The sequence below is a fragment of the Numida meleagris genome, chromosome 24 (assembly GCF_002078875.1).
Source record: "Numida meleagris isolate 19003 breed g44 Domestic line chromosome 24, NumMel1.0, whole genome shotgun sequence".
NCBI lineage: Eukaryota > Metazoa > Chordata > Aves > Galliformes > Numididae > Numida > Numida meleagris.
The window spans coordinates 367,810-391,575 of NC_034432.1; the positions used below are offsets into that span (position 1 = coordinate 367,810).

The 23,766-nt window shown below is 44.0% G+C and overlaps 6 protein-coding genes and 1 pseudogene across 6 annotated transcripts in view; 5 read left to right on the forward strand and 2 right to left on the reverse strand.

Annotated features, from left to right (window-relative positions):
- LOC110387997 (scale keratin-like) overlaps window positions 1-273 on the forward strand; it is a 26,189-nt gene extending 25,916 nt beyond the window's left edge. The window contains exon 3 of the mRNA XM_021376783.1: window positions 1-273. Within this exon, the coding sequence (XP_021232458.1) occupies window positions 1-273 (273 nt within the window).
- Window positions 1-23,766, forward strand: part of LOC110388003 (feather keratin 2-like) — a 906,242-nt gene that overhangs the window by 62,257 nt on the left and 820,219 nt on the right. The window lies entirely within an intron of this gene.
- LOC110387982 (scale keratin-like) lies at window positions 2,790-9,293 on the reverse strand. The gene is made up of 2 exons (XM_021376762.1): window positions 9,193-9,293; window positions 2,790-3,714 (listed from the first exon to the last, which is right to left on the reverse strand). Exon 2 carries the CDS (start codon window positions 3,691-3,693, stop codon window positions 3,157-3,159), a length of 537 nt encoding a protein of 178 aa, XP_021232437.1. The 5' UTR covers window positions 3,694-3,714; window positions 9,193-9,293; the 3' UTR covers window positions 2,790-3,156.
- Window positions 7,382-7,928, forward strand: LOC110387983 (scale keratin). Its single transcript, XM_021376763.1, has one exon. The coding sequence runs from the start codon at window positions 7,430-7,432 to the stop codon at window positions 7,907-7,909; it is 480 nt and encodes a 159-aa protein (XP_021232438.1). The 5' UTR covers window positions 7,382-7,429; the 3' UTR covers window positions 7,910-7,928.
- LOC110387990 (scale keratin-like) lies at window positions 10,089-10,499 on the reverse strand. Its single transcript, XM_021376772.1, has one exon. The coding sequence runs from the start codon at window positions 10,497-10,499 to the stop codon at window positions 10,089-10,091; it is 411 nt and encodes a 136-aa protein (XP_021232447.1).
- Window positions 14,305-14,712, forward strand: LOC110387991 (scale keratin-like). Its single transcript, XM_021376773.1, has one exon. It carries the CDS (start codon window positions 14,305-14,307, stop codon window positions 14,710-14,712), a length of 408 nt encoding a protein of 135 aa, XP_021232448.1.
- LOC110387821 lies at window positions 19,081-21,105 on the forward strand (annotated as a pseudogene).

The following is a 23,766-nucleotide window of genomic DNA, read 5'->3' on the forward strand; positions in this document are numbered from 1 at the left end:
CCCGACTCCACTGCCTTCATCCAGCCGCCACCCGTCGTCGTCACCTTCCCTGGCCCCATCCTCAGCTCCTTCCCCCAGCAAGCCGTGGTGGGCTCTTCCGGAGCACCCGCCTTTGGGGGCTCCCTGGGCCTGGGGGGCCTCTATGGTGCCGGGGCCACGCAGGGCTCGGGGGGCCTCTGCACCTTTGGCAGGCCCTACGTTTCTCCTGCCTGCGGTCCCTGCCCCTTGCCCCGCTACAGCAGGAAGCTGTGGAACACCTGCGGGCCCTGCTAAAGCCAGGCCCAATCCACTTCTCCTCCTTCCTCATTCTGTTCATGAATGCCTGATGCCAACATTGTCCTTTAGAGTCCTTTCTGGGCCCTGTGCTGGCCATTGCCATGAAGACGGCCTGAAGAAAGACCTCTCCTGAATCCCCAGGCACCTCTTTCTTGCCTGGGTCTAGTACACATCTGTGGTGTTGTTTCCTTTACTGCCTTTACAATTAAAGAAGGTTGCATCCAACACTTGCATGTTTGGCTTTTATTTTCAGGGAGCATGGAGTGCTCTAAAACTTTCTTCTCATCCACAGAGCCAGCTCACCTGCCCAGGACAGTCTCTCAGGCTTCTGCTAAGCCAGGCTTTGATTCCTTGGGGCCTGGCCCCTGACCATGGCAACTCTGTCTCATACAGTGCCGTGACACGTTATGCAATACCCTGTGAGAATGCAGGCTGATCCCCTGGCCTCTGGGACTTACATCCCTATGCTATCCGCGGACCTCCAGTCTCCCTGTTTTGGGTATTGCATGAGTTTTTCCTTTTCTTTCATTCATTCATTCTTTTTTTTTTTTTTGACTGTATTACTCCGGAATCTTTTCTCCCTAGTCAGCAGGTGCATAGCTTTTTGCTTTGTTAGTGAACAGAAATCATCCCTTCACTGTCACTCCCATCTATTAAACTACCTTGCTTTTCCAGTCTCAAAGTTTGATTCCCTCCTTTTTAATGGCAATTAGCTTTGTTCTAACTTCATGTTAATTGGAATGCTTCTAAATGATGGACCGGTACCATTAATGCATACATATAAGGGGAGTTCCTCCAAGAGTAAGTCTTAAGTAATCAACCAGTAACCACTGTCCATTCCTTTAATTATCAAATGATATTAGACACAGACTGAAAAGGTATCGTTGCATACTCTTTTGCAACCAGACATGACCTCACCCTGAACAAGCAACCAGCTCAAATAAAGCTATGCAATCGTGTTAGCTGGGTGCTAATAACTCTCAACAATCTTGTTATCTTGGGCTAGGCACTTGCTGTCTAACACAATATGCATCCAGTTTTAGCTGGCTTGCACCCTGCCTGGCACTCTCAGCAAATCCATTGAAAATTCAGTAGGAGAAGCTCGTATGTTCAGCACTTAAGTATCTTTGAGAGTCTGTGCATGAGAAAGGGAATCCCATTGCTGAGAAGAGAAACAGAGAGGAAATCAATCATTCCAGTTTTGTAGAACTGCTGCAGGTAATGAGTCAGCTGGGAGGAATCAGGGCATTGCTCAACGCAAGAGGTGCCTGAGCCAAAGAGATGCAGGGATGGTGTGGCATGAAGTAGGATGCTAGTTGTTTCATTCCAGGGAAATCATCACAGCAATGTCCTTTCCCCAAGATGTGTGAGACTGAAGAGCAGCAGTAAGAATGGTGAACCATCTCCTTGCACCCAAAAGGCAGGAGGCTGCCTCCACTCTGGTTGCTTGGGTTGTGTGCCCATTTCTGGGGCCCTTGGAGGAGAGATGTGTTCTCATCTGAGTCCTTCAGGCTCCAGCACCATCCCAGCTTCCCACAAACCCTCAACAAAAAGCCCACGACCTTGAGGGCAGGTGGTATTGAGAACTGAGAAGATGGGAGAGAGAGGATTTTGGTGAGGGTCTTTTTTTTTTTTTTCATTGAAATATTCTCAATATGTACTGTTTTTAATCAATAAACAAAAAAAAAAACCCATATATTCTTAAAAGAAAAACAAGTTATGTTAATACAATAGTCAGACTACTTTTGATTTCAACTCATTGCTACTTTCAGCATAGGGCCATCTGACATACCCACATACTTTGGGGACAGTGAAATTACCGGTTAAATTCTGGCTTGCTACTTCACAACACTGACAGAGAGCTGAGCTCAAGAAATCGCACAGTTACTTTTTCACTGAAAGCATCTGTGAAGTAATTCCTAAAGCCTCCGGAAAGCAATAGTTCATTTTCTTTTTACTTCACTCAGCTGATCTGCGGGCTTGGCCAAAACTTCCCTGAGGCAACAATTACCTTAGCAGTGAAGAGGTAGTGCTTGATCACTGCTCATCAGATACCTATCTTAAAGATTGTCGCCCATTTATCTTCCTCCTATTGTTCCTTTTCTGAGTATAACTTGACAGAACTTCAAGACAGGTTTTTCACTTTATACGTGAACACTGTGATGTTTCCTAGTAACTTACTTATACAAGATTTAAAAACAAAAGGAATGCCAGCACTAAACTATAACTAAACATTGGAAGTTTGACAGCTGGAATAACTAGCATAGAGGAGAGGCAAGATAATTCTATCTCAGTAGCAAAGGAAGACTGAGCAGATTGCTTCCTTCACAGTAGGGCTATGTGAGAGCTACCAAGGTCTTTCCCTCAAGGCAGCTCAGCCTTGAACTCCAGGGGGCTGAGAGCTTGCCCTAGCCAGGATGGGAGAGGGGCCACATGCACGAGAAGGGAGACCTGGACTCCTACAGGGACTGCAAAGGAAAACTAGAGAGGCAAGCATTGGATGCAGGCTTGTTTTATTGTAAAGGACACAACAGCAGAAACATGTACCAGGGCCCAGGTGGGAAGGAGTTCCCTAGGGCTTCAGGAAAGGTGTTTCTTCAGACTTCTCCCAGGCATTGGCCAGAGCAGGGCCCAGAAATGACCCTGGGGGACATGGATAGAGTTGAATACACTTGGCCACTGACAGGGCAGAGAAGTTGAGATGAAACAGAAGACGGAGAAAAAAAAAATTAGAAATGAGATCCTTGGAGATTTTCTGACTCCACTGCATTAAGAAGAAACTTTTCATGCTCTGCCCCTTATTCAGGAGCTCAGTCGAGGATCAAGATCGTATTGCCCTTTCGCCGGTTCTCTCCCATGCAGGGAATATTTTCTCATGACTTAGCAGGGCCCGCAGCTGCCACGGCGGTACCTGTTGTACCGGTAGGAGTAAGGGCTGCAATAGCCAGAGCCATAGGAGCCTCCATAGCCATACAGGCCCCCGTAGCCCAGGGAGGAGCCTCCATAGCCATACAGACCCCTGTAGCCCAGGGAGGAGCCTCCATAGCCATACAGACCCCTGTAGCCCAGGGAGGAGCNGTAGCCCAGGGAGGAGCCTCCATAGCCATACAGACCCCTGTAGCCCAGGGAGGAGCCTCCATAGCCATACAGACCCCTGTAGCCCAGGGAGGAGCTTCCATAGCCCAGGGAGGAGCCCCCATAGCCCCCAAAGATGGGTGCTCCAGAGGATCCCACTACTGAATCCTGGGGGAAGGAGCTGAGGATGGGTCCAGGGAAGGTGACAACAACAGGAGGTGGCTGGATCACGGCTGTGGAGTCAGGGCACTGTCGGACGCATGGCTCATTTCCACTGTCAGCGATGGGCTGGGGGCGGCTGATGCCACCAATGTTGGTGGGGCACAGGTCGTAGCAGGACATCTTGTGGGAATGGAGGTCAATCTGTATAATACCAGGTTGATTTTACTAAGCACAAAGCATTATTTACATAATTAAACACATTATAGAGTTCTCTACCTTTCCTTCAACAAAAGCCCTTTGAAGCACACTAATTCCTCCATATGCATTAGAATTGAGAACTAAAGCAGCAAAATTATTTCCTGAGATGCTTTGGTGAGTCATTGGATCAGCATAGGACTTGGAGTTCCCAAGAACCAAGTGTAGTGCTATGCGTGATTTCATGACTCGAGCTCATCTTTGCTACTGATCTTCTCTGTGCTGAGCCTTATTGAGGATTAGTAGACACTGACTATTCAGATTTGCTCAATAACTTGTTTGATGAGACTATTCCAATGGAATTGCAAAGACTATTGCCCTCTGTTTCTAAACGCTGGATCACTGCAAAGACATTTATGACTGGTTTGGCAAAAGAGCTTAGAACTCTGTATTAAAATACTGTGTAGCAAATCGCCCTCCACATGACTCACTCCCATTAGCACCAAAAAACAGCTCTTCACTCGTTACCTCCTTAAGTTCTCTGCATGATTCCTTTTTCTTTCTGTTAAAAGAAATGTCTAGTTTCCTTTGTGTTTTTCATCTAATTCAGTGCCTGATCTCTGGTCGCATTCATGCCCATTTATCTTGAGTTAATTTTAAAGCATCTTGAGTGATCTGTAATAGAATAAACTGGACATAATGGAAGGTCTGCTTCTAACTAGAAAACTTTCCCATGAATCACTCAGGTTTAGGTTTTTTCAAAATTTTCTGCTATTTATCTAGGTTACTGAAAATAAAAGAGAAACAGGTATTGAACTCGTCACATTATTTCTTCGGCCACTGGAAGTAAACTGATAATCAGCTTTTTATGCCTTATCAAGAAACCTTTGGTTAGCTTTGAAATTAAATGCCAGCTTTGAGTATGGCTGTGCATAACCCTTTGAATCATTTCTGTAGAATTCTCACCTAAAGTTTTACTCATTGGTACTAGTTAGAGAGACCATCCAACATTAAGTCATATAGAAAAGAGGTATTATAGTAGTTGTAAAGAGCAGATTCAAACTTACCCAATTCACCAAAAAGAGCAAGTGAAGAGAGGAGGCTGGAAGAACCCTGAGTGGAGAGTGCTTTTATATAGCACAGACTGCCTGAGGGGTGAGGCTGGTTTTGTGAACATCAAGATAATTAGCTGACATGACGCATTTTTTGTATTGATACCTCCATAAAGTGATGAAATTCCCTTGCTTTCTGTTTTTGCTTATTGCTTGATTCCAATTATCATGCAACATAGCACATATTACATCACGCAAGGGTCTTTGATCTAGAACAGTGATGGGTGAAATGAATGTATCTTTCATCCTAAAACATGATTCATGAGACTAATACCAGTTTTCTATCCTCTTCGGAGCTGCACCATGAAGTAAGCTGCTTATACATAGTTAACGCTTCTTTTGCTGTGTCATACAATGATGATACTTCATCAGAAATAACCTGCTGAGAGTTCTAAGTACCTTACATAGGGCTATGTTGAACAGACGACTTCTGGTTGTTCAAAACTTAAATCAAAGACTGTTCACAGCGGCTAAAGGGTATCTGCTGCTCTTTCACTTGTATTTCCAGTAGCCAAAAAACATCACCTTTAAGATATCAGTGTCTGAAGTGTCACCAAAGTGACGCTACCTGGACAGATTCCCAGTGAACTTCAGAAATAAGCATTCAGATACTCAAAACGCTCAGCTCAGTTTGTTCTACACATTTGAAAAGGTACATTTTCCTGACATTCATTGAATTCCTAGCTTGCTTGATCTTGGAGTCCTTGATCCTGGTCTACAACTGATCTTGCATGAAAAACAATGATTGACTGCATCTCTCAGCAGAAAGCAATTATGGGCTGGGAAACCACTGGGAAAAGAAAATAGTGGCTTTTGCTGAGGTTTCTTTCTTTATGGCATTATTTTAATACCATATCATTATGATGGTTATCGTAATCATCATAATTATCAACCTAGTAATCTTCATATCACATATTGTTTCTAAATTATGAGCTTTTCCAGCCCTGGAGATTTCCTGAACTATTACACTGAAAACTGTCCCGAAGTTTTATGAGGACATTCCAATGGATCTTCAAATACCTCACAAACAATCATTACTACTTTGTGTGTACTGCATCAGTATTACATTAAAAACCTGGATGCAAACACTTCCTTATCATGAGAGATTATCATGTTAAACTACATAAGTTAAGGTCACTTGGGTCTTTCATGTGGCTTATAGTACTTTTTGGGACTTACTTTCTATTTAAAATCACATCTCCTTTTTATTAAAGCATGTATCTGTTCACAAGAAATCTGCATGTGTTAAACTTCTAACAAGATGACAATCCATAGTATGATAGTTGCTGCTTCCACATCATGTCATAATTATATGAAGTGAAGTTTGAGGAAAAAAAACCAAAATCCATTTCCAGAGAGGTTTGTGATTGCCAGCTGAAATATTCCTCTGTTCCCAGGTCTGAAAGACAATTAGTAGGGAACTCTCCAAAAGTCACTAAATGACTCTTCTTATTTGCTCACCGCATTTGCTCTGCAATGCATGTTTGGAGGTAGAAGTGCTAAGCCTGCAGAAAACCTCCAGCCTTCATTGGAGCTCCTAAATAAATTTCATTTTGTCTGTAGGTAAACTGTCACCTCAACTGATTACACTAAAAGACGTAAATGGATTAAAAGAAATTTACTGTCCTCCTGTCATCTTAATAATGCAGGACTCTTAAATAAGTTGAGTCAGCTTGCTTGATCCCCTGAAGAGCAATGAAATAAAAAAAATAATAACTCCTGGAGATGATGGAGAGGTCTGCGGTGGAGCATGCATGTCACGCAATGTGTGGGTTTGAAGTGCCTGCAGTATGCAAACAAAAAAAAGCAAAAAAACATTTCAGCACTTAGAGGAACTGCGTGTCCTACCGTTTGGGGTTGGTACCTAATTATGAACTCAAGCACAGGATGCCTAACATCCCCCAGGCAATGGAAGGAACTGTATAAAAGCTCTCTCCTCAAGGTTCTTCTATCCACTTCTCTCGCCTTACTTGCCTTCGTGAATTGGGTAAGTCAGATTTCTTTCAAACTGCAAATATTAACTTGCCAGAAACTCTTGGTTTTAACTTAGAACCAAGTGCTGTTCAGGACTGCCAGCCTGTGAGATCCATATACTATTTGTTCATGAAAATAAAGCTTTTTATTTTTCATTTATACGGGAGCCATGGTGAAGCTGGGTTCCAGAAAGGGACTTGGGGGTATTTATGCAGTTTTGATTCCCAAGCTTTAACATCTAATGATGAAAGAGATTTCCTTGACTATCTACAATTCTACAATACTATTTCAAGAAAAAGAATGGTTCATATACATAGACAGAATTATGGCAATGTTCAACAGAGGTCTGCTGAGTTTGCAGCAAACTTAAGTAGAAGATCTCAACTAGGGCTAATGCTGTACTACTGAAATTAGCTAATCTGAAAAGAACAAAAAATCACATTTGAAAAGTACATGAATTTGTCATATTAAGGTCAAAACCATTCTTCAAACTACAATGCAAAAAAAATAGTAATAGAATGTGTACTTCCCAGATTTGTTACTGCTGGACAGCTTCATGGCGATCTAATTTTTGATACTTCTTTTATGCTAACATAAAGGTCTGTGTTTTGCAGATTGACCTCCGTTCCCACAAGATGTCCTGCTACGACCTGTGCCCCACCAACATTGGTGGCATCAGCCGCCCCCAGCCCATTGCTGACAGTGGAAATGAGCCATGCGTCCGACAGTGCCCTGACTCCACAGCCGTGATCCAGCCACCTCCTGTTGTTGTCACCTTCCCTGGACCCATCCTCAGCTCCTTCCCCCAGGATTCAGTAGTGGGATCCTCTGGAGCACCCATCTTTGGGGGCTATGGGGGCTCCTCCCTGGGCTATGGAAGCTCCTCCCTGGGCTACAGGGGTCTGTATGGCTATGGAGGCTCCTCCCTGGGCTACAGGGGTCTGTATGGCTATGGAGGCTCCTCCCTGGGCTACAGGGGTCTGTATGGCTATGGAGGCTCCTCCCTGGGCTACGGGGGCCTGTATGGCTATGGAGGCTCCTATGGCTCTGGCTATTGCAGCCCTTACTCCTACCGGTACAACAGGTACCGCCGTGGCAGCTGCGGGCCCTGCTAAGTCATGAGAAAATATTCCCTGCATGGGAGGGAATCAACAGATGAGATGCAGTGGGTTCCCAGCTGAAGAGCTCCATGTCTGCACTGCTGTGATTCAAGACCATCGAGCTGCATCCCTTCAGCCCCTATTGAATTTCTCCTCTGAATTCTACTTTCTGTTTATACTATAATGCTTCTACCGTCAAGTTTCTGTAATACCTGGGGTAAATGTAACAAAACTGCAGAAGTGATTCCTGTTTGTTTCGATCACTTAAGACAGAGAAAGGAAAATCAATCATGTGAATGTATCCCTTGCTGAAGACTAGTTGCATATTTCTTGGAGACTCTGCATATGTATTACTTTCTCAGTATCATTAAAAGTCTATTGCATCAAAGTTGCCACTTTCTGGTGTTCTTTTCAGACGTTTTTGTCCTAATTATTTGTTTGATAAGAAGCCCGCAACAGATTTTCAGCTGTACAGCCTGTCCAGCTGAAAATCTACACCAGGTAGACAAAAATCCCAAAAGTAAAGCATAAAACAAAAAAAATTTCAAGCCTACAAAAGCAGAGTTCAAGCCCACAGAACAAAAACAACTACCATTCTACTCTCCTCATTTTTCAGATACACATATTAAGATTTCTTATGGAAACAACTTCCCAGATAGGTTAGCGTTGTATAACCACCAATTACAGGTTAGTAGTCTTAAAGAAATGAAACCTTAGATTAATGAATTTAAATGCTTTCCCTAAAATCTAGAATTCACTAGTGGTTTCATGGAATCATAGCATATCCAAAGCTGGAAGGGATCCTCAAGGGTCACTGTGTCAAACTCCTGGCAGTTGGGCTAATTTCTTCCAGTTGAATCTTTATCTCCTTGAATTTCAGGTGCTCACTCAAGTATTTAAACACCATTCTCATAACAGACCTTACAGAAAATTAACTTTCTGTCAAACCCTTTAAGAAAGAATACTTTGTAGTCAGTATAATGCAACTTTTAAGCTTAGAGCTCGATTAACAGCCGGTTTGTAGAATCGGAAAATCTAAGACACTGAAGAGTTTTTGACAAAGACAATAAAACCACAAAAAACTCAACAGTTTTGCCATACTGCTACATTATGGTTGATTCACCTCTGCTAGCAAAAACCACAGAAATAGCCAAGGTATTTATGGTATCCAGAGAGTTTAAGCATTAGAAAAATCAGATCTCCATATACACATGATCAACACAGCATTTCTCAGTTCCTCCTACAGAGGAACACCTTGCAGCTAAAGCCCACGCTTCCATCCCCTTTATTTTACAGACCTGTCTTCCAGATTCTTCTGACCTCTCCCATGATGCTTCTCACCCAAGACATCCACTTGAGAGCCACACTCCTCTGAAGATCCCTTCTTGTTGCAGCTTTTCCCTCCCAGCAGCCCCCTACCACCACTCCCCACCTCCCTAAATTCCTTCCCATGCAGGAACATTCCTCCCACCTGAGGGCCTCAGCTGTGACTCGTTTCCCCATAATCTGCCCACCTGAGCCATTGGCTCATCTCCTGTTCTGATCACGGAAGATCATCAGGTGGCTCATAAGGGAAGCCAGGTTGAATGTGGTTATTTTCTAAACATTCTGTTATTATTCCATCACCAGACCAGCTGGGAAGGGAGGATTCCTGCTCACAAATGCGTGGTCAGGGCAGCAAAGAGTGTCAGTGTTCTCTAATGGCTAGATTGCTTCAGCTCTTTCTAAAGCTTATCCTACACGAGGATTTATCTTTCTTTCTTCAGTTCTCTGTATCTAGAGAGTTTTTCTCCACAACAATAGCAGAAATTAAAACCAAAAGTTGATGTATCTGATTTGGAAGAAAATCACTTTAATAAGAAACATTCACAGAAAAGTATTACAGAATGCCAAAACAAAAAAAACCCCAGTGGAGTGCAGACAGATCATTCCATAATTATTCTTTGATTGGGCAGTGAAATGCCATTTTATGAGAGTAATGATTGCATATAGTACCCACCAACTATACACCAAAACCAAAGAGACCATGAGTAGAATGTGAAGAGATTAAAGATGCTCTGCGTGCTTCCAGCTCCACTGCAGTGGGGTGGGATCAATCACAACTTTATCTCATCTCCTTTAGGACTACTGCTATGGATCAAGATTTTATTGCGGAGTCACTGGTTATTCTTCATGTAGGCTATTTCTGCATGGCTTAGCAGGGCCCGCAGCTGCCACGGCGGTATCTGCTGTACCGGTAGGAGTAAGGGCTGCAATAGCCAGAGCCATAGGATCTACCATAGCCATACAGGCCCCAGTAGCCCAGGGAGGAGCCCCCATACAGACCCCCATAGCTCCCATATCTCCCAGCGCCATACAGACCCCCGTAGCCCAGAGAGGAGCCCCCAGAGCCCCCAAGAACGGGTGCTCCAGAAGATCCCACCACAGCTTGCTGGGGGAAGGAGCTGAGGATGGGTCCAGGGAAGGTGACGACAACAGGAGGCGGCTGGATGATGGCAGTCGAGTCAGGGCACTGCTGGACACAGGGCTCATTGCAGCTGTCAGCGATGGGCTGGGGGCAGCTGATGCCACCGGTGGTGGTGGAGCATAGATCGTAGCAGGACATCTCTTGGGGATGGATGTAAGATGCAGCACACAGTGATGATGAGACTAAGTAGAAGACAAAGAAACACTAAGAAATGACTATAGCTGTTTACATGAAGGTTATGAGTAGAGAACAGGAGTTTGAGCAAATAGCCAATTTTGCTGAATTGTATAAACGCAGGTTATGGGGTTTTCCCTGCCTGGATGGCTTTCAAAGTCATTTGAGATGACAGTAAAGGACAAATAGTTATACTATTATCCCAGTTCCCACCTAGGCAGCCATTGCCCTGATACAAACAATGAAATTTCAATGTTAAATAAATATGTATACATAAACATTCTGGGCCCAGATGTCCTTCAAAAAGCTCTTTTGAAATGACTAGTGCCAAGATAAAGAATTCCTCTGTAAACTCCAGAATACACAAAGGTTGCAATAGGTTAAATGCACAGCAGTCAGGGTAGCACAATGCAAGCCCTGTAGTGAATTAGTACTGAGCCAATACCTCCACAATGCCCCCCACATAAAAGGTATGTCTGTCAGCTCAGAGCTGACACTAGGTTCCCTGTCCCAATACAGTACAGATGTGGTCAACAGCATGGATGGTAGACACCAGCCGGGGTTAAATACGGCAGTAAAGAGGTAGCAATAGAGAAGAAACAAACTTACCTGAGCCCCAGAGAAGTCAAGGGAAAGGTTTGGAAGAGCTATGAGAGAGAAGAGCTTTTATAGTCCATCCGAGCAAGCGGAGGTACAAGATTAACACTTGTTGCCCGCCCCAATTTCAAACGCAGGAAACCCATCAAGATGATGACATTGCTTTGTTCATTATTGGAGTTTACAAGTCCTTTCAAAATTCTCTTGTAAAAGTACCTAAACATTACATTACATGACGGGGAATTCTTTCATCTTCTGACTTGTTGGGGAAAATTAATACCTGGCATTTTTCCAGTCACCTCTTTGAAATTACGAAAGAATTACACTTGCTCCTCTTGTATTAACGCCTGGAGAGTGTCTCATGGGTTTATCAGAATAACAAACTGCTGTCATGGACATGATTTTTGTTTAAGAACATATAATTCACATTGCAACCTGCCCAAACAGCAGTTAAAGGCTGACAGTGCAATGTGTAGGAACGTTGGGGGTGGTTGCTGCATGCTTACCTTCCCCACCCACAGGTGGAGGACTCAGCACCTGGGAGAGTCTGTAGCTTTTGGCTGCAAAGGGAGCAATTCAGCTCTAAAGAGCAGAAGCCCCTCCAGGCATCTGCAAGTTTTGCTTCAGTTCCACTTTCTAGATGAGATGGACGTGGAAATTGAAATTTGAGCAGAAAGATAGCACAGTCCTTAGGTTTTGGAGTGCTGGGATCTCTCTTCATGTAGATGTCAGCTGAGGGGATTTCTCCTCCCAGCAGTCACTTAAACTGTACTCTCAGTCAAAAACGTGTGGGGCGAAGTCTCCATGATTCCACAGACAGAGAGAACACCTTTATCTCCCTGTGTTGTTGTTTTTTTTCATGCTGTTAGAGCAAGGATGGATTTTGAGAATATTTAATAGTCCTGAGGAAGCACGAGCATTTTTTGTGCAACGGATCCTCAGGTGCAAAAAAAGAAATGGGGCAGAAGTGCTTTGAGTTGTTGACATTGGTTCTCAAGAATTCATGACCTGTAATGCTCAAGTCCAGGACAGTGCTGAGCTGGCAGTTTCAACAAATAGAGAACAATTATGAACTTGGAGTGTATTGTGAAAAATAAAGGCTGATTCTTCCCCTGTTTACAGATGTGTTGTTTTAATAGTGCAGACTCTATGCCATAGATTAGCATAAATTATCAGGTGGGTCCCTCAGCCTTTGAAGTGGTTGGAACTTTTTCTGGGCAATATTTCCAAGTTTCCAGGGAACAAGTCTTTTCAAATGCCACAAATCATCCACTAATGGTTTGAGAATGCATTCTTACAATTAGATTACATACGTGTACCTGGATTTATGTGCCTAGCAATTATGAAATGATATCACATTAAAATATATAAGTCAAGGTCATTTGTGTTCTTGCTGAAATCTGTTCGTGACTGTTTTCTTCAATGGAGAAATACGAAATATAAACTTTTCAGTAACAGACAGCTTATTAAATGGGTGTTGCTTTGTCATTCCCAGTTGCGCATCAGACCATGAAAACAAAGGTAATGGAAAAGCTGAAGAAAAGCATTAGCATTGCTCCTGCTGTACCACTAACGACATGAACAAGGTGATAACAGGAATTAATATGATGTCTAAGCATTTGAGATGAAAGAGACTTCTGTGACAAAATGCAGCTCTCATATTTCATGAGAATTCAAACTGACAGTCAGCCAAACTTTGATGACCTCCATGTCATATTAATTTGGGGTTTGCCTCAATTATGAACACATACAAATTGTACCTTAGGTGATCCTCATAATCTGGGGAACTGTATAAAAACTCTCAGACTTGAGAGCTCTTCATTCCACCTTTCTTGCTTTCTCCTGTGAAGAGGGTAAGTACCATTCTATCATGATCTCTTGCCTAAAATCCACATATCTCTTTTTGAATTGTTTTAATTAAATATGTATGGAATCATCTATACTCAAAGATTATTAATAATGATGGATTCTCTCTCTGTGAGTTTAATTTTTCTTGTATAGTGTTGGACATCAGTGTATTCAGATTCTTCAAAAATGGTCACTTCCTATTAATACAAACTCAGGCTATGAAAGCAGCATTCAGAACTTCAGCAGAAAGCTATTCATGTCACTAGGAAATTTTTAAGGAAGATATATGTAATTTTTGATATGCATCTTTTTATATGTATGTATTTTAAGGGGATTGGCTTGCCCAGAAAAGTGCAGAAATATTGTTTAAAGGGATACTGGAATATAGAGATGAAACTAGAAAACCTTAACCTTCACTTCATCCTTCCACTGAGAAAGGAGTTGAACCAGATGACCTTCAGAAATCTTTTCTAATCTAATATTTTCCATGGTTCTATGATTCAGTATGGTTCTAGTGAAAAGAAGTATTGTTCACAGGAGGTACTGAGCCTTTTCCATGGGTTTTCCTGGAAATTGGCTCAGATCCTATGGTGACAATCTTTCTGAAGAGCTCAGCACCCAACCAACTTATCTGCAGTAGAGGCCAACCCGTAGCTGTCTGAGTGTACCAGTTTCACTCTGGAGAAGTCAAACAATCTTCTCACCCACCCTGTGACTCTGAAACTAATTGGCAAGCACTTCAGGGCAGGGAATGCCTTAATTAATCTGTTTTTCTAGCAGGCTCGGAATGCTGGCAGCATGATTTTAGCTACTGCTTTTGGAAACAAGTTGCGAGTCAGTATGTCAGAGTCGTTATTCTAGCTTCCCATTAATTTACCGCAAGAGATTTGCTGGTATTCAGGTTACTCTGCTTTGTTTTTGCCAGTATAAAACAAAACATGGAACAATCTCTTAGACACAGACATTGTGAGAGTGAATGCAAAATATAGTGGAAACAATTTTCAAAGTAAGTGGTCAGTTCTTGTAGTGATTGACAGCTGGGTAGAACAAAGAGCTTCTTCTAATAGGAAACGAAACATAAGAAATTAGGAAGCAGACTATAAAAGGAGTGACTTTTCAGAATGGAACCTGAGCAGTGCTTATTTTTGCAAATGAGAGAGAGAAGTTGCATGAACTATATTGAAGAGGAAGAAGTACAGCCAAGACCTGAGAGATAAAGCCATTGTTCTTGTCCATGTGTCCAACATTTAAACTCTTTTTCCAGTAGTTTGTCCCTTTCATTTACTCCTCAGTGTGTGCTGCATCTTACGTCCATCCCCAAGAGATGTCCTGCTACGATCTGTGCTCCACCACCACCGGCGGCATCAGCTGCCCCCAGCCCATCGCTGACAGCTGCAATGAGCCCTGTGTCCAGCAGTGCCCTGACTCGACTGCCATCATCCAGCCGCCTCCTGTTGTCGTCACCTTCCCTGGCCCCATCCTCAGCTCCTTCCCCCAGCAAGCTGTGGTGGGATCTTCTGGAGCACCCGTTCTTGGGGGCTCTGGGGGCTCCTCTCTGGGCTACGGGGGTCTGTATGGCATTGGGAGCTATGGAGGTTATGGGAGCTATGGAGGCTCCTCCCTGGGTTATGGGGGCCTGTATGGTTATGGTAGATCCTATGGCTCTGGCTATTGCAGCCCTTACTCCTACCGGTACAGCAGATACCGCCGAGGCAGCTGTGGGCCCTGCTAAACACAACAGGAAAATCCACTGAATGAAGTACCAGTGAAAAACAAAATGCAGATTTACCAGCGAGCAGATGAGTGACAGCTTTGTGAAAGCACTCGCAAGTCCTGCTCAGGGCACCGCCATGCTCCACACCTCTGCATTTTTCCTTTGAATACTTCTTCAGTATCTTAATAGGATTAATTATTTGTTTCTATTTTATCATACTTGTTTCTGAGTGCAGTGTGACACATACCAGAGTTCCTTTCCAAATGCATCTGTCTCCAACATCCAGCGTATACATACTTGATACTGTGCTACCTTTTTATTCTTTTCATTCTCATTAAAATTCCGCTGCATCATTTAAAAAAAAAAAGATATTGTCGTTTATTGGTTCCACCCATTCTGAGTTTGCCAACTTCTCTGAGTAAACTGCCCATTGAACCTAGAGCTGCAATAACGTTGTGCAAACACTGCCCACACGGTGGAAGTCTCCACCAGAAGCCCTTACTACATCTACTTCACCACTGATCTTAACCAACATGGTCACAATGTACCTGCCGTAGGTGAGCAGGGGCTTTCTTGACACATTGCTCCATTACGTTTCCCACTCATGAGTCTGTGAGATAAAACATTCGAAGTAACAACACATTGAGCCCTTGCTTATTCCACTGCAGACTTGTTATCTAATGTCATAATGTAATCTAACCACAGCCCTTAATGGAAGATTGGTGGCTGATACTGAATTGATTCTGGTTTTGGTTTTTTCTCTAGCACAGATCAGCCCGGGTCCAGCCAGTTGAATTTTCTTTGGTAAATCCTGGCTGAGTGTAGCTGATAGTCCTGCAAATCCACAACAAGGACCGTTCGCTTATATTCACAGTACTTTTGTCTGGGTTCCTGGGTTTTGGAGTTCTTTGTTTCTCTGTAAGTAACATATATATTATATATATTTTAGATAAATATTCTATGGGTAGCCTCAAACCAAGTAAAAGTACTGCACCACACATAGTCTATCTTTGCTTGTTATCAGAAAAGCAAGTAACTGTCTCCTGATGAAGCAGATACTTATCTTACAAGGTGGTTTTCTTCCCGTAGTTCAGATGCCAAAAGATCTTAGGCTACATATTTACCTACAACAAAACAGCAGCCAGAAGGGAAGCACAGCTTGTTGCTCTGCCCTGAAAATCTGTAAGAAAATGTGTTGTGGGAAAGATGGGCGTAACCAAGGCTCTTGTTAAGAGAAGGAGCCCCAAAGTGTGTGCGCTGTCAAAGACCCCACTTTACTGTCCTGAAGGAAGGAACCAAGCAGTGGGCTGGGGAGGTGATGCCAACAAGTGGTGGTTGAGTCACTGCCCTCAACTCTGGGCAGCTGCTGGCACTGGAGCCAGACACAGACTGAACAGCAGGAATCATGGCAAAGTGTAATTGCACATGTTCCCTGGAACAGGAGAAGCTCAAATCTCATAGTGACGGGAAAGGCACAGCAGCCCAGGTCCTCCGCAATGCATAGTTCCAGATCCATTCCCCCAAACTGCAGCCAACCAGCCAAGATCTACCTGGTCATGTCAATGAAGTTCCTCAGAGGTGTATGAGCCCTCTAAGAAAAATAATTTTAGGTAATAGTTAATCACTGTGTAGTGGAAACACGGGAATATAGGACGTCACATGCTTCACCAGGCAAATGCCTGCTCTTGTCTTGTGCATAGTCTCTGATAAACATCAGTTCCACGTGGCCTGAAGTTAAGAGTAAAAATCTGGATGCTATCCATTATTGAATGAGAAGGCTCATCCAACTCCTAGCACCCAGGAACCAAGGAAGCTTTCCTCACATCCCTTTAAACTTTGGCTTTCTTCTACGCAAACTAAGTTGAAATGGCAGCTGGAAGACCAAGTAATTAGTGATCAAGAGGGCACATCCTCTGTTAAACCTGGCCCAGACAGAAGTCTTGGAAGGGTAACAGTGCAGTTTGTAGGATTGCAGTTGAGGGGCTTGGGTTTCTGTTCAGCAGAGTGTAACTCCAAGATCTGGTCTAATGGAGAGCTGACAGCTCCTGACAGTGCATCATGAAAAATACCAGCTGAGCCCTAAAAATCAGCATATAACATTGTCACCTCATAAATGACAAAAGAAGACTATCTCAAAATGGCACCGAAACCAACAGTTTGACAGCTAGAAAATAGTTGGCCCTGAGAAGAAGGCGGCGAAAGAAACAAATACGAGGCAGTTCTGAGGAAGAAATGTATATGCATTTCCTCAAACTGCCTGGAGGACCCGAGGCTCCCATTAACTCCATCCCACATCTATCACACATGGTTCACCTCAAAATGATGAAACAGTTTTGCTCAATATTTATGTTTATTAGTTGATTCAAATTCTCACTCCGTGTGAAATGCAAATTACAAAAGAAGGATTTCTTTCATCTTAACACCTAACTGGCAAGATTAATTCCTGGTAATCATCCATTAAATACATAAGAATGACAGGGGGAATTGCACTGGCTTCACTTATTTACCTCTTCTTTATTAGCTGACATAATGATGGTGGCTCAGAAGTCAACTGTAATTGCCTTCTGCTTTCATATGCAGGTTTTCTTTCCATCCTTTCTTACTCATGCTAGATAACATATAATTGAGACAAAGCACAGCGTCTTTCTTGTGAAACCAACAATCCGCTTGAGGTTGGAACTCACATTGGAACAGGACCACCTTGCACTTTTCTGTGGGAAAAATCAAGATAAACATTACAAAGCACTTTTAAAACCATCCAGCCCCATGCCTTGTGTGGCAAACTACCCAGCTGTGTAAATTAAATTGGCACAATAAAGGACAGACAGCTAGTGGAATATGTATTTCAAAGGAAGCCAAGCATGTGTTTCAAACACAGAGGCAAAGTAGACAGCTCACAGGTAGGCTTGGAAGGCACCAGGAAAAGCTTCCAAATGTGAGGACAGAGCTTGGAGATCTCTGTGCCACAAACAGACAAATGAAGAGCTGCTTTGGAACAGGAAATCAGCTGAAAGCCTGATGTTAGAAATGATGAGCTGGTGAAAAGAGCAGGAAGAATGCACTTGACCGGTGTAATTTCGAAATTACATTTCAAAGCACTGGGCTGCTTGAATCTGACCACATACCTGTATGGCAATAATGACACACCAGCTCACGCCTAAACCAAGGGAGATGCTTTACGAAGCGCTTAAAAACCACACATGAAAACCAATTTAACATCCCTTAGAAGTGTTATTGTGGCAAGATTCCCCCAGGGCTATCTCAAAGTCCGGAAAAAACCCTCGTAAATTAAGGGTAATTTCAGCCACAAACATTGCGGCCATTGTTATTTAACCGCAACTGATCCATGAGCAAATGGGGAAACTTAGGGTTGGATTAGGCACTGTTCATTGCTCAGGATTTCAGAATATGGGTGGGATGCATCTCAGTGCGCCTATCCTGCTTAGAAGCTGGGTGTTTTGTTAATCATGATGTGTGTCAACGAGAGCAAAATTGGTGTGTTTTGAGGGTGATAGAAACGCCGGTAAGGGAAGCATGAGGCAGCATGAGTGTCTTCCAACGTTCTTGTCTCTCCCCACTGAATGCAGGGAAAGCCTGAATAAGTGGTTTAAACACATCACTTGAAATCTGGCAAGTCAAGCCTGGGCTTTGTGACAGCTGCATTCTACAAGTGATGTTCTGCTGATAAAGAAAGGAAGAGAAGGAAAATAATGCCACTGCTGTAATATTCCATCACTCTTCCTGCCACTTATGAGCACATCTGGGAAGAAATTAAAGTTGTTTCTTTGACAACGCCCAGTGAAACACAAGTTCAGTTCCTCTATAAGGCAAAGGGCTAGACTGGGGCAAACTGTGAACTACACCAATATCCCTTCAGATTTCATTTTAATCATGGTTTCAGGTACTAAAATAATGTCTTCTGCTGGTGTTCCCAGGCAGCAAGGAAAATTCAGCATTTCTGAATCAAAGCCCATAGACAGTGCCCATGGCTTTCCATAGGGATGGGTTCACCCCCACATTTTGGGGCCTTGGGTGGGAGCAGGACCAGACGTGCCTTCCATCTCACCGACCATTTCATTGCAAAACACGTGAGTAGATCAGATTACAGCTTTGATCTGCAGAGCTCAAATGCAAACATGCACAGCAACCTACAGCTCTGATTAAAATCATTACAGAAAGTAAATGAAGTGCTAAATACATAGAAAGAGTTTAATTCCTCCTGTGATGCCAGTGAGGAGGGTGGAATGATACCAACACTGAAGCTGGTCAGTTAATCTTCGAGATGAAAGAGTGCTAGGAGCTGGAATGTGCCTACCACACTACTGAGAGATTTAGGGTGATTGCAAACAGCAAAGCAAAAACAATTTCATCATTTTGAGAAGTTCAATGTGCTTCAGATTTGGGCTGGTTTATGATTATGACTATAATCATGTGTGTGGTGCCTCAGACCTCCCCCGGGCACTGGGGAGAGCTGTATAAAAGGAACAATGTGCAGCTGGGTTCCAACTCCTCCTTGCAGACTCTTCTTCACATCAGGTGAGATTTTGTGGTTCTCTTTCTTTCTCTCTCTCTCCATCTTTTATTTTAAAGTGTATTTGCAAGCTGTGTTACTGGCAAGATTTACGAGTCAGGACCAGGGCTCGGAGCATTGAATTCTGTCATTCTTATTTTGCTATTCCCATCCTGCTAGCAGATTGTAAATATTGGATGGTAGCAGCTTGAAAATGAAGAATTCTCCTGTAGCATTTCAGTTAATACCTAAGCCACGGCTGTATCTGAAGCTGTTTGAGGAGCCAGTTGAGTAAAGAGCATTATACACATGGCAATCTTACTGCAAAGTAATCCTAGCTTGTGTTTAGTTTATATGGATAGGTAAAAGCTGAATCCTGCTTATCTTAAACCTGAGCTGTTTTCCCCAGAAACAACACTAACGAAAGCAGAAAGACTGGTGGTCTGATCCGGTGTATTTGTCATATTCCCATCTGTAAATCCTGATCCAAATCAGCTGCTTGGCTACACCAAGTTCAGTGCTTTGATTCTCTGTGCTGCAGGGCTACACCGTGCATAGAACTCCTGGAAGCAGAGCTAAGCTGCAAGTTTCCATAACCAAGCTTTTAGCTGAAGTGGTAGTTTGCAGATTGGATTTTTATATGACAAAGGAAATCAGCTCCTTATCTTTTCCCAACTTACTCCACACTCTGTACAAAATTGTTTTGCCAAGAAACATTTGGACAGAAATATTTCGGAGTATCTATCTTTAACATTGCAAGTATAGGAATCATGAGTTCAAATTCATCTTGGGCTCAAACTCTTTGAGGTTTTACCAGGGGAATTAGAGAGACTAAGGGAAAGTAGAGCTGAAAGAGAACAGTGGAAGTGAATTATCCCGAAGAGCTTAAAACAAAAAACAGAAAAGGGGCATGAAACCTGCAATTAGAGCAGTGCTGTGTGCATGTCTCCTTCGCATGATTCCTGAGCCCAAACCTGCTTCTGTCCCATTCGATGCAATGAAGAAGTCAGCTCTAGTGGTTTCAAGGTGCACTCCCCGGGGAGGAGAACGTTTGTGTTCGAGCATAAAATGTGCTCCAGGCACTCTGCTCCTCCCAGGGGGACTTTACAAAAAAAAAAAAGCAAACAAATAGCGGCAGCAGTTTCCAAAGGCAGAGGTGGATGTGAGAATTCTGGGGATTGCTGGATGGGGAAGATCAAAGCATTGCTGATTGACAAGAAGCTATGTAAACGGTGTCACTGATTTTGCCTGTGCATCGGGCCATCATTTGGCTGCTCCCCAGCAACCGAGCAGCAAATGCTGTGCTCCAGCACACCTTGTGCTCTGGGTTCACTCAGCCCTCTCTTTCAGGATCACCTTCCCGCAGAGCCATGTCTTGCTACGACATGCACCCCACCATCAGCAGCATTGCCTGCCTGCAGCCCATCGCTGAGAGCTGCAACCAGCCCTGTGTCCGCCAGTGCCCTGACTCGACCGCCATCATCCAGCCACCCCCTGTCGTGGTCACCTTCCCTGGTCCCATCCTTAGCTCCTTCCCCCAGCAAGCCGTGGTGGGCTCCTCCGGAGTACCTGCTTCTGGGGGCTCCCTGGGGCTGGGGGGCCTCTGTGGTTCCAGGAGCTCTTATGGCATCAGGAGCTCCTTGGGATATGGAGCACACTATGGCTATGGGAGATCAGCCTTCTCCTCACTTGGCAATGGGTTCTCCTGCCCCTTCACCCCTCGTCACTACAGCCGGATCCTGCAGGTCATCTGCCCGCCCTGCTAAGGACAGAAGGGCTGGGCGATTCTCCCATGGATGCCCAAGCAGAGTGATGAGGACTGGGCTCAGCACGCCAGCAGCCCAGTTTCTACTTAGCATTTCTGGTCTTTCATCTGCTTTTGGTTTTCCCTTCAGTTTCTGGGTTGATGTTCACCGCTGTCACCTGTTTCAGCTGTCCCAGTTTTGTGGGGCAGCATACGCAATGTAAGCTTCGCTCCTAATGGCATCTTCACCGGGAGCTGCGCAGCTGCCGAGAGAACAGAGCCGGCTGAGGACAGCAGTCTCTCATCTCTGTGCAGGACATTTGTTGGACATTCTCTGAAACTGTCTGGAAACAGTATTTGGTTGTTTTTGGTGTTGTTTTTTTTCACATTCTGTGATATCTTGCTTTGCAAACGAAGGCGTTTCTTTTTCATTAAAGCTTTGTTGCATCACACAGCAGCCTTCTGGTGTCCCTTCTATAGTGCTCTCCCATTGGCAGCACCAAGCCGGTAACTGAGAACTACTCCTATGAAACGGTGTAGCACGGAGTGAAGTTACACAGTGTCACAACTGTTTCCATAATTACACCCCCGAGGAAGCGCTTTCCATCCTCTGGAGGCACAAAGGGTTTAAAGTAACGTTGTATCTTAACTCTTGTTATGCAAACATGATTGCAGTGGGGCCTTTCAGTGAGCATTCAAACGGATAATTGTAGGTCTCCGTGTTGAGCTCAGCGTGAGCACGAATGCCTCTGAGGTGTTGGCCAGCAGAGGTCTTTCCAAATGTAAATGTGCACCAAAAAAATTCATCCATCCGATGCTCAGCCTACAGCACTGCCATTGCTCAGACATCCCCAGCAGCTGACCTTCCTCCTTGCGGCCTTTCTGCCCCAGTGAGAAAGGAATAATCCCCATTCCCTGGAAGAAATAACTGTAGTTCAGTATCAGGAGCAGCAGACACAGAGCTTTAAGCTGTTGGTAATGCACCGGGTCAAACTGCAGTGAAGTTGCAAATGAGGCATGCTCGGTGTTATGCAAACAAAGAATAAAGCCAAACCCAGCCCTCAAGTCCTTTCGGAGCAAACAGACACTACAAGCAGAGCATGAGTGGCATTGCTCTTTTCCCTTTTTTGCAGTTAGACATCTTTGTCACAGAGATTAAAGGCTGTGCTTTCTGTACTGGGGAAAATATTACATAATTTTTTTCCCCAGGTGACATAGGAATTGATTGGCAAAGCACAGGACTGAGCTCTCTGCAATGTCCCCATCTGACAGCAGGTTTACAGTTTCTGTTTCCAGTTTTCTACGCTACCGGTTTACCCTTCATTCCTGCTCCCCTCTCCTTTAGGAAGGGGAGGAAATCAGCAGCAGATAAGGAGCACAGAGTGGAACGTTCCTGTCTGGTATACACTGGGATGGGGAGAATTTCTGTAATGTCAGTTCCCATCTTAAAACTCAGATTTCCTGTCATCTAAGTCATTGTTCTGACTGCGGGGTATGAGTTAATTATGATGATATTTAAGATAGAAAATATTCTGATTATATATTTTTAAAGACAGAACTGAAAATAAGATAATCAACCTGACACATTTCCATGGTTGCCTTCTTTTTTTAGCTGAAAGATACATAAAAGACAGAGGAAACTCAATGGACTCAAGACATGACTCGTTGCAGAGGCTGTCTTCTAAGTAAAAGGGGAGAAAAAGCCAAAACAAGATCCCCTGCTTCAGTTTTCTCTGATAGATCATAGAATCATAGAATGGCTTGGGTTGGAAGGGTCGCCAAGGATCATCAAGTCCCTACCCCCCTGACACAGGCAGGGCCACCAACATCCAGATCTGCCACTAGACCAGGTTGCTCAGGGCCCCATCCAACCTGGTCCTGAACACCTCCAGGGACGGATCACTTCATTTAAAACTTTCGAGTTCAGATCCTCCAATTGCAAAAGTGGCAAAAGGGTGACTGTAAGGAGGCCACTGTTAATTGCTCTGGGATTAAAGCCTGGGGGGAAGCTGGCACCCAGCAGGGCACATTTCTGTCCTGATGCACTAAGCCAGTTGCACCTATGGGATGTTAAGCAGTGGTGAGAGTCTGAACATGTGAAAAACAATTAGGCTTTAGTAGGGAGTAGGTATGCAGTGAATCCATCTATTTAAATCAGCCATGAGAGGCTTAGCTCCCACAGGTATCTGCCTTGAGGTGTGATGTAGTGCGGAGGAGTTTTTATGGAGTGTGTTTACAACACCTTCATGAATCAACTTCTAATTGCACCGCCTTTGCTGATCGTGTTGCCTTGTTCTAGGGTGGGAACACATGTAGATAAGAGTGCAGTGACCTCTATAGTTCAAAGCGAAATTTGCTGCAAGTTCAATGTCGAGGTGCAGTGAGATGGGCTTAGAAGAGGGTCTGCGTGGAATGAAAATAAGCCTATTGAAAAGAGCATCGTTTGTAGCGGCCAGTGGCATAGGGATACGATTTCAAAATGTCTGAGCTGGTTGCTGTAGTGCTCTGCGTAGCTGTGCAGATGAGTGGTGGTTTTTTTGGACAGCACCCTTGGGATGGAATAATCACCCAGAGCACAAGAACAAGACAAAGACCTCAGACATATCCTAATGAGAGAGAGGTGCTGCCTGGCCATGTCTCTGCAGCTTCTTCTCACTCCAGCCTGTTTTACAGCTGAAGTCACACCTCCAGCCTCTTTGAAGTTATTACCACATGCTTAAACCTGCCCAAATGAATTTCCCTAGCACGATGCCGAGCTTTACCTGGAATTAGTTGGACGGAGCACGATGAAGTTTGCCAGCACATTGCACTTCACACA

Excerpts from the sequence above, each read along its gene's own strand:
- LOC110387983 (XM_021376763.1), top strand. The coding sequence starts at position 7,430 with ATGTCCTGCTACGACCTGTGCCCCACCAACATTGGTGGCATCAGCCGC.
- LOC110387990 (XM_021376772.1), bottom strand. The coding sequence starts at position 10,499 with ATGTCCTGCTACGATCTATGCTCCACCACCACCGGTGGCATCAGCTGC.
- LOC110387991 (XM_021376773.1), top strand. The coding sequence starts at position 14,305 with ATGTCCTGCTACGATCTGTGCTCCACCACCACCGGCGGCATCAGCTGC.